The following is an 8,778-nucleotide window of genomic DNA, read 5'->3' as shown; positions in this document are numbered from 1 at the left end:
AAGAATGAAAAGCAGTCCACCCCACACCAAGCGCGTGGAACACAGCTTTTGTTTTTTAAGAGTTTGTTTCTTACCTTCAAAAATGCTTGAGGCTTAGAAAATAGGTCTATGTTCTGGGTTTCAACTGAGCAAGAGTAAGGAAAAGACACACATCTGCATGCACACACACGCACATACACACACGAACACCAAAAACCAGAGCTTTTATGAATGTGTAAAATAGAAGCCGATTTATTTTTATTTCTTAAAATCAACCATCTCCTAAAAAATTTTTTCTAGAGGAAGATGTGGTTTGAAAAAAAACTGATATGAGTGGAAAATTTAGCAAGCGCGTATTTTGGTGAGATGCTGGGGGTGGTATATGTGTGTGTGGGGGGAGGGTCCTCATCCGCTGCTTCTCCCCACAGCTCCCAGGACAGGCTCCTGGGCGGGTGGGTGTCTGGGCACCTACCCTGTCCCTAGTCCCTTTCATATAACCGCCCGTAGAGAGCTGCCGTCACCAGGCCGGAGGTCAGGCTCTTCTTCCTCAGGAAGTAGTGCTCCTCCTCCCAACCGAGCTGGTCAGGCCTTTCCAGGGTCATCCCGGACGTGAGAAACAGGGGGAAGATATAGGAAGAACTGAAGTTCCCCCACAAGTAAAACTCAAACAGCCCCTCTGCCTCCGTGACCTCCTGCCCGCAGCTGTCAAAGCCGAGCCCCCCACACTTGACCAGGGCGCAGACCTGCAGGTAGTAAGTGCCGTGCACCGTGTGCAGCCCCTCAAAGACCCCCAGAGCGTACAGCTCTTGGGTCAGCGTGGGCCTCTGGTACCGCAAGTAACAGCAGAGGCTGCCGGCGCAGACCTGGACGGAGCCTTCCATGCCCCACACTGGGACCAGCGTGAAGTTGTCGTACATCATCTCGGCATGAAACACGAGGGGAGCCTTGGCCTGCCAGCTGGGGTCGCAGGAGTCCTCCCGAACAGCCTGGTCACAGGGAGGACCGCCGGCCAAGACCTTCAAAAACTTCCTATGCGCTGGGTCCCCTTCCCCAGGGTCATTCTTGATTCCTGGGAGCCCCGGGGGGTTCCTGGCGATCGGGGCCACAAGTAGCCGACCGTGGGAGCCCTCCGTGTCGTGGTGCCAAAAGGACTTGAGGGGCGTGTGGATGCCGCTGCCCGTCATGCCCAGGGTCGGGTGGTGGATGTTGGCGGCCAGCAGGTTGATGCCGAAGGCCACGGCGAAGGCACTCTGGATCTGGATGGCGGCTAGGAGTGGGAGCTGGTTCATCCAGGCCGTGGGGTACACGACGTGCCGCACGGCCGCGTCCTGCACCAGCAGCCTGACGGCTGGCTCCAGAAACAGGATGTCGAAGCAAGTGAAGATGCCGAACCTGCCGGCAAAGGGCGTGTCAAAGACAGTGTGGTCCGCCTGGGCTGGGCTATCAAAGGCCGCCTCAAAATAGAGGTTGTGTTTGCGGTAGCGGGCCACCAGGCTGCCATTGCTGCTGAACACCACGTTGGTGTTGAACTGGTACCTTCCGTCGCTGGGACAGCCGGGGTCACTGCTGTGACAAGGCTGCTTGGTCCCAAGATTGGCCACCAGGAACATATCCCCTTTGATGGCCATACAACTAAGACGCTGAAGGACCTAAAGGGAAAAACAAAACAAAAAAACAAACAAACGAAAAAAAAACAAACAATAAAACTAACTTTTTTTGAACCCCGCCTTTTGCCTTATAGTTTAATTATTCAAAAAAATTTAAGGGCTGGAGAGATAGCACAGCGGGTAGGGTGTTTGCCTTGCACGTGGCTGACCCAGGTTCGATTCCCAGCATCCCATATGGTCCCCTGAGTACTGCTAGGAGTAACTCCTGAGTGCAGAGCCAGGAGTAACCCCTAAGCATCGCCGGGTGTGATCAAAAAAGCAAAATAAATAAATAAATAAAAATTTAAAAGAATGATTTTATTTTTAATAATACTTCTTCGTCAAGACCCTAAATGATCGGTTTGAGGCTCTACATGTTCCTAAAACGAACAGATACCATTGGGCTACGCTAGCACGCAACCGGGATGAATGGAGACGTTACTGGCACCCGCTCGAATAAATCGATGAATAACGGGGATTAAGTGATTAAGTGATTAAGTGATTTTATTATTTAATTATTTTGCTTTTTCAGTCACACCCAGCAATGCTCAGGGGTTACTCCTGGCTCTGAATTCAGGAATTACTCCTGGCATGCTCAGAGGACCATATGGGATGCTGGGAACTGTACCGGGGTTGGCCTCGTGCAAAGCAAATGTCCTACCCTCTGTATAATAGTGCCAGTCCCAATTGTCTTATAATTTTCAAAACAGAACAGCATCCCTGTGTTAAAACAGAAGAGAATCCCGATGTTACAGCTAATACATAAGCAGTTCGGGGGCTGGAGCGATAGCACAGAGGGGAGGGTGTTTGCCTTGCACACAGCCAAGCCGGGTTCAATCCCCAGCATCCCATATGGTCCCCTGAGCACCGCCAGGAGTAATTCCTAAGTGCAGTGCCAGGAGTAACCCCTGTGCATTTGGGTGTGACCCAAAAAATAAAAAAATAAATAAAAAAAAACAAGCAGTACTCTGAATCTAGTAGCACTGTAGCACTAGCACTATCCTCCCGTTGTTCATCGATTTGCTCGAGCAGGCACCAGTAACGTCTCCATCATGAGACTTGTTACTGTGTTTGGCATATCGAATACGTCATGGGGAGCTTGCCAGGCTTTGCCGTGCAGGCCAGATACTCTTGGTAGCTCGCCAGGCTCTCTGAGAGGGGTGGAGGAATTGAACCCGGACCGGCCACCCTACCCACTGTACTACCGCTCCAGCCCCTGAATCTAGTAAGAAAAAAAAAAAGCAACTGGCTGGAGAAAGAGACCTCCAAGGGCTGCTGAAGCACAGGCCAGAACTCTGGATTTGAGCCTCCGCACTGTGCAGTCCCCCGGGGACCACTGAGTGTGCTTCCCATCTCCAAGAGAAGAAAAAAGTGACCGTTTACTGAAAATGTGCAATGGACAGGAATAAGTGATTCATAGAAGGATAACTACTATAACAGGCCAATAAACATCTAAGATCTCACCCATGAGTATTAGAAAATGCAAATTAAAATGATGATACTTTTTTTGCATTCATAAAACTGACAAAATTTCCAAAAGTCATTTGTTTTTTTTTGGTGTGTGTGTGTGTGTGTGTGTGTGTGTGTGTGTGTTTGGGGGGTCACACCCGGCAACACTCAGGACTTACTCCTGGCTCTGTGCTCAAGTCACCATGTGTGTGGTACTAGAGATTAACCCCAGGTTGACCCCAGGCAAGGCAAATGCTCTACCTGCTATCCTATCTCTCTGGCCCCTCCAAAAGTTATTCTATATTGCATAGACCAAAGAGGGGTAAAACAGGCACTTGACTTTTTAAAGAGGAAATTTTGTACTTAAAAATAATTTTTAAAAAAATTACCAAAAACATTTTTGGTAATTATTTTTTTTATTTGGGGATCACACCTGACTGCTTCCAGGATTTATTCCTGGATCCATGCTCAGCAATACTCCTAGTGGTGCTCGGGGGACCATATATGGTGTCAGGGAGTGAACTGAAGTCAGCTATGTGCAAAGCAAGCATCTTATTCCCAGTACGTCTTATTCTCTAGCCTTGAGAAATTCCATTTCAAGTAATTTTCCATGCCAGAAAAACTTGAATGTACGTACACAGATTGATACACAATACTATTCACTACAGCACTGCTCATAACAGCAAGAGTTTAAGAATACGCACAGAGCATGCTAATAAACAGGGTACCAATAACGATGGGTAGAGATCTAGCCGGATGTGTATCCAACTGGGGAGAATCTCTGTAGGAGAAGTGGGATACAAAGCGGGGTATAGTGAAGGTAGGTGCTTTGGTTATTTTTCACTTCTGTTTGCTCTGCTTGCCTTCAAAGCACAGAAGCATGTATTTCTCATGCAATTAACGAACAGAATAACAGAGAGGTGAGGACATTTCGTCTATTGCCAGACGTCATTAAAAAATTTGTTTGTGGGCTACACCCAGCAGTGTTCAGGACTGTCCTGAGCACAGGGGTCACTGCTGGTGGGACTCCAGGGACCATGGGAGGTGTTGGAGATCAAACCCAGGTCAGCCACATGTAAAAGCAAGTGTCCGTGCCACTGTCCTATTGCTCAGGCTCCACCAGACATCCTAACTAAACGACAGTGATGCACACAGTGTCAGGGAGACTCTACATTTAATTTTTAGGGTCCGAGGTCTCCTTTAGGTCTGCCATTACCAGTCTGGCAGGGCCCCTTTCAGCAGGCTGGAGCGATAGCACAGCGGGTAGGGCATTTGCCTTGCACACAGCCGACCCGGGTTTGATTCCCAGCATATGGTCCCCTGAGCACCACCAGGAGCAATTCCTGAGTGCATAAGCCAGGAGTAACCCCTTTGCATCACCGAGTGTGACCCGGCCTCCTAAGGAGGAAGGCTGGCATTCTCACTTACCTCGGTGTCATTGAACCGGTGGGGCTCCAGACATGGGCTCCACTGAACCAACTGGGGGTCCGGCATGAAATCCAGGAACGGGTAAATAGATGTCCTCGTGAAGTTGAACCCATGAATGCCATCTTCAGGAAACACTATGATCTGTGCAGCCTGTAAAGCAGAACATCAACGTCTAAATGTGATTTCACGTTGCGAGGAGCCCCTTCACTCATATGCTCAGTCTCTTCTGCCTTCATCCGGCAGTCACCGGGCGACTGCTCTGCAGAATGGGTCACAGGGCAACATGGGCGGCGAGACTCTCCTCTGAATCTCGGTCTTGGGGAAGTCATCTCACTGGGCCAAATTCCGAGAGGATGACAAAAAAAGCCCCGTGCAGACAGACATGAACCATACTTGGGCCATGTAAGGGCAGGAAGGAATGGGAGAGCTTGGCCTAAAGGAATAGCGTATGTTTCAGTTATACGAAAATTTGTAAATCTACAACTGTACCTCATGGTGTTTCACTAATAAAAATCTAAAAAAAAAGGGGGGGCTGGAGCGATAGCACAGCGGGTAGGGCATTTGCCTTGCACGCAGCCGACCCGAGTTTGATTCCCAGCATCCCATATGGTACCCTGAGCACCGACAGGAGCAATTCCTGAGTGCATGAGCCAGGAGTAACCCCTTTGCACCACCGAGTGTGACCCAAAAAGCAAAAAAATAAAATAAAATAAAATAAATTTATATTCAGAAAGGTATAAAGAACCATAATTCATGTAATACTAATTGATAAGTAATATATTTAATTTTTTAAACAATAAAGACATTATACAAAAAAAAAAAAAGCGTATGTGTGTGGCCGGAGAGACCGTATAGCAGGTAGGGAGGCTGCCTAGCACACGGCCCACCCGGGTTCATCTGGCACCCAATCTGGTCCCCTGAACACCATCAAGGGTGATTCCTGAGTGCAAAGTCAGGAGTAAGCCTTGAGCACTGCCAGGTGTGACCCAACTCCTGCCCACCCCCCCCCAAAAAAAATCTCAAAACAAACTTGTTTAGGGCTGATACCAGGCACCCTCTCTGCCGGGAGCCAAAATGTCAGTACAGCCTGACCTGCAACTTAGGAACGAAATCTCTTCTTGGAAAAATGTTAAAATACATTGTGTAAGTTTCTAAGCTACACCCGTGATAACTGCCATGAGCCCACCGTGAGGGCTCACACCATGATTTACTGAATATCTGCATGCTTTGTTAATGCCCCATTTTGCCCACTTCCTCATGTAATCAGTTATAAAAGTCTAACTTGGGAGAAATAAATATGGAGCTTGATCAGAGAGAGTCTTGTCTTGTTCCCATTCTTCTGTCTCTCTTTTTCCCACTCACGCACCCTCTCCCGATTATCCATGTTGACTAGTTGACTAGTCCCGCGGGTCAGGGCACCTCTCCATAGGGCCAGATTCAAATCATGGTGGGTCAGATCTGCCAGTGGTGTTTGTCTGGTTTGGGTTTTGTTTTGCTTTTTTGCAGGGCCAGGATGGAAACTCAGGCCCTGCTGTGTGAGGCATGTGCTGTTACACTGAGACACATCCCGCAGGGTTTGCTGAGAAGCTCCCAGGGGGTTCTGATCCGTGGCCAAGGCTGGGGCCCCCTGAGCTGGGCAGGAAAGCCCTGGGTGGCAATTTCCACAGAGAAACAAGGCCTGGCTCTAGCAAGCGATTCCCTGTCTCCCAGTGAGCGGCTCCCCGCGGACTCCAGAGCACCCCGCGGGCCCTCTCCCAACCCTGCAGCTCTGAGCACGTGGGGCCTGGGAGGAGGTGGCCTCCCCGCCACGTCCATGGCAAGCTCAGGAGATTCAAACAAATGCTCTCCGCGCCAGGACCCCTCTCCACCGCTGCTTTCCACTGATGTGGCTTCAAAATGTCAAGCTTGGAACATTGGCCCGAGCGCAGCAGTTGGAGGAGGAAAAAAGAGAAGGCATGAATAACCAAAAATAACAGGCGCTATGAGTCACTTATTTCTGGAATGCACTGCATACTCTTCAGTCTTTCCCCTACCTCCCCCCCCCCGTTTTTTTTTTCTTCGGGTTATAAAGGCATTAAAATCGAACTGTAGAAATTTTGGAAACCAGGAAACTTAGTTTATTTATTTGCAACTGTGGGGGTGGGGGTGGGGGAGGGCCCACCTGGCAGTGCCCTTCCCTGTGTGGGGTGTGGTATTGGGGGCTAGAAGACAGGGCTTCCCCATTTAAAGCACGTGCTCCATCCCCTGAGCCCTCCCCTGGCCCTAAAATAAGAACTCTTTACCATGAAGGAACTTTCAGCTAGTATCTTGGCAGTTTTCATAAGATTTTCTTCTCTGTGTATGTGTGTTACTCAGATTATATCAAATGGTTTTCTATTTTTACTGACTCACTGTTTATATTGTCTATCAAGACACAAAGTTGAAAAACAGCCATTTGTTGGGGTCAGAAAGATAGTACAGGGGCCTAAGGTGCTCACCTTGTATGCCACCAAACGCTGGTTTAATTCCTGGCACCGCCTATGGTCTCCTGAGCACTGCCAGAGGACATTCCTGAGCTTAGAACCATGAGTAAGTCCTGAGCAATGTAAGGCGTGGCCCCAAATCCCAAACCCCAAATATCATGCATAACTGCCTCAGTGTATTTGTGAGGACACCACCATGTAGCCTCTGTTACTGGACATCTGAGTTGCTCCCAACTGTTTGTAATAAAAGAAAAACTAGAGGGGCCAGGATAAACCTCAAGAGCAGAGTATCTGCCTGCTATGTCCCCCCCCCACCCCCCTCACCCAATCCTAGCACTACCGGCTATGACCCCTCTCTAAAAACAGAGAAAGAAAATGCACTGTACACTGCACTGTCCTTCCGTTGTTCATCGATTTGCTCAAGTGGCCCAGTAACATCTCCATTGTGAGACTTGTTGTTACTGTGTCTGGCATATCGAATACGTCACGGGGAGCTTGCCAGGCTTTGCCTTGCGGGCAAGATACTCTCAGTAGCTTGCCAGGCTCTCTGAGAGAGGCGGAGGAATCGAACCCAGGTCGGCCGTGTGCAAGGCACATGCCCTACCCGCTGTGCTATCGCTCCAGCAACAGAAAAGAAAAGAAAGAAAGAAAAAGAAAACTGTAGTGACAACTGCAAACAGGAAGTGAGAACACTTCTCACTGAAGGACACAAATTTACAACGGAAACCCTACTTCTTTGGAAAAAGTCTCGCAAGTGAAAATACCAGTCAAAGGCTATGGAGCAATTGAAGTGCTCAGCATACGCTGCCAAGGACTTCTGAAAAACTATACCAGGATACAGAGCCCTTGGCACAGCACAAAAGCACTTGGCCTACTAAGAAGCAAAACTGCTGCAAAGCAGGGAATACAGGGTGTGGACCCTTTGCTTGGCTGAGGGTACTGTTTAACAGGCTCGCAGACTTACCTCTGGGCCTACCACTGTTAGACTTGTAATTTAATGAAAACTCACCCCAAGAGATATGAACCAGAGTGTATCTATTTCAACACTGTGTATCATTCCAACGTTTATCTACCAGGTGCATTTCTTGTCTTCAAGTTCTCTAAGTTACTTTCGTTTGTCTGTTTTTCTTTTGAGCCACCCCCGAGCAGCGCTCGGGACTTCTACTGCTGGCTTTGTGCTCAGGGATCACTCCTGGGGGAGCTCAGGGAACTGTAGGCGGTGCCGGGAATTGAACTGAGCTGGCTGCTCTCAAGGCAAGCGCCCTAGTGCTGTATTATCACTCTGTCCTCAGCTTTATCATCTTACTGTCACCACCCCTTAGTGCATTAAATAAAAAGGCTTGGCACACCCTCATTTCTCTCTTTGTCAACTGTTTGAAAAGAATGTTTGCACTGCTCTGTCCTTTACTGAAAACAAAATGTCAAGATCCATGGGCGGGAAGCTACCCCAACCCACTCCCGGAAAGAGACGGCCTTCCTGCTCGCAGCCAGGCGCCTTCCTGAGATCCAGCTGCCCGGGTGACTGACCTGGGTAATAGCTTTAAGTCGGGCTCTTCTATGTCCCTCTCCCGCCTCTACCCGGAGAGCAGGACCTGCACTGCCTTGCTCGGGAGCCTCTACCCTCTGTTCACATCTGACAACACTTGGGCCCACACTTGACATGGATATGTCTCAGGAGTTCTCTAACACCTGCAGCCACCTGGGAGCAGAGACACCTGAAACATCTAGAAGGAGGAAAGGAGGCATTGTCCTTGTGGGCAGCGTGGGTCAGACTGCCGCTGAGGCCGTTAGCTGCCTCAGTGTAGCTGAGCCTG

General features: G+C 49.2%; 1 protein-coding gene across 2 annotated transcripts in view; it reads right to left on the bottom strand.

Annotated features, from left to right (window-relative positions):
- Positions 1-215: 215 nt before the first annotated feature.
- The window catches only part of BTD (biotinidase), a 31,046-nt gene continuing 22,483 nt past the window's right edge, over positions 216-8,778 (bottom strand). For both annotated transcript variants that reach the window (XM_056129667.1, XM_056129668.1), the window contains 2 exons: positions 4,503-4,652; positions 216-1,628 (listed from right to left, as the gene is read on the bottom strand). In XM_056129667.1, coding sequence (XP_055985642.1) covers positions 459-1,628; positions 4,503-4,652 — 1,320 coding nt within the window. In that variant the 3' untranslated portion in view covers positions 216-458. The remainder of the gene's footprint in view (positions 1,629-4,502; positions 4,653-8,778) is intronic.

The sequence above is a fragment of the Sorex fumeus genome, unplaced genomic scaffold (assembly GCF_029834395.1).
Source record: "Sorex fumeus unplaced genomic scaffold, SorFum_2.1 ptg000072l, whole genome shotgun sequence".
NCBI classification, from domain to species: Eukaryota; Metazoa; Chordata; class Mammalia; order Eulipotyphla; family Soricidae; genus Sorex; species Sorex fumeus.
The sequence above is the reverse complement of the archived record's forward strand: the minus strand, read 5'-3'. Positions and strand labels throughout refer to the sequence as shown.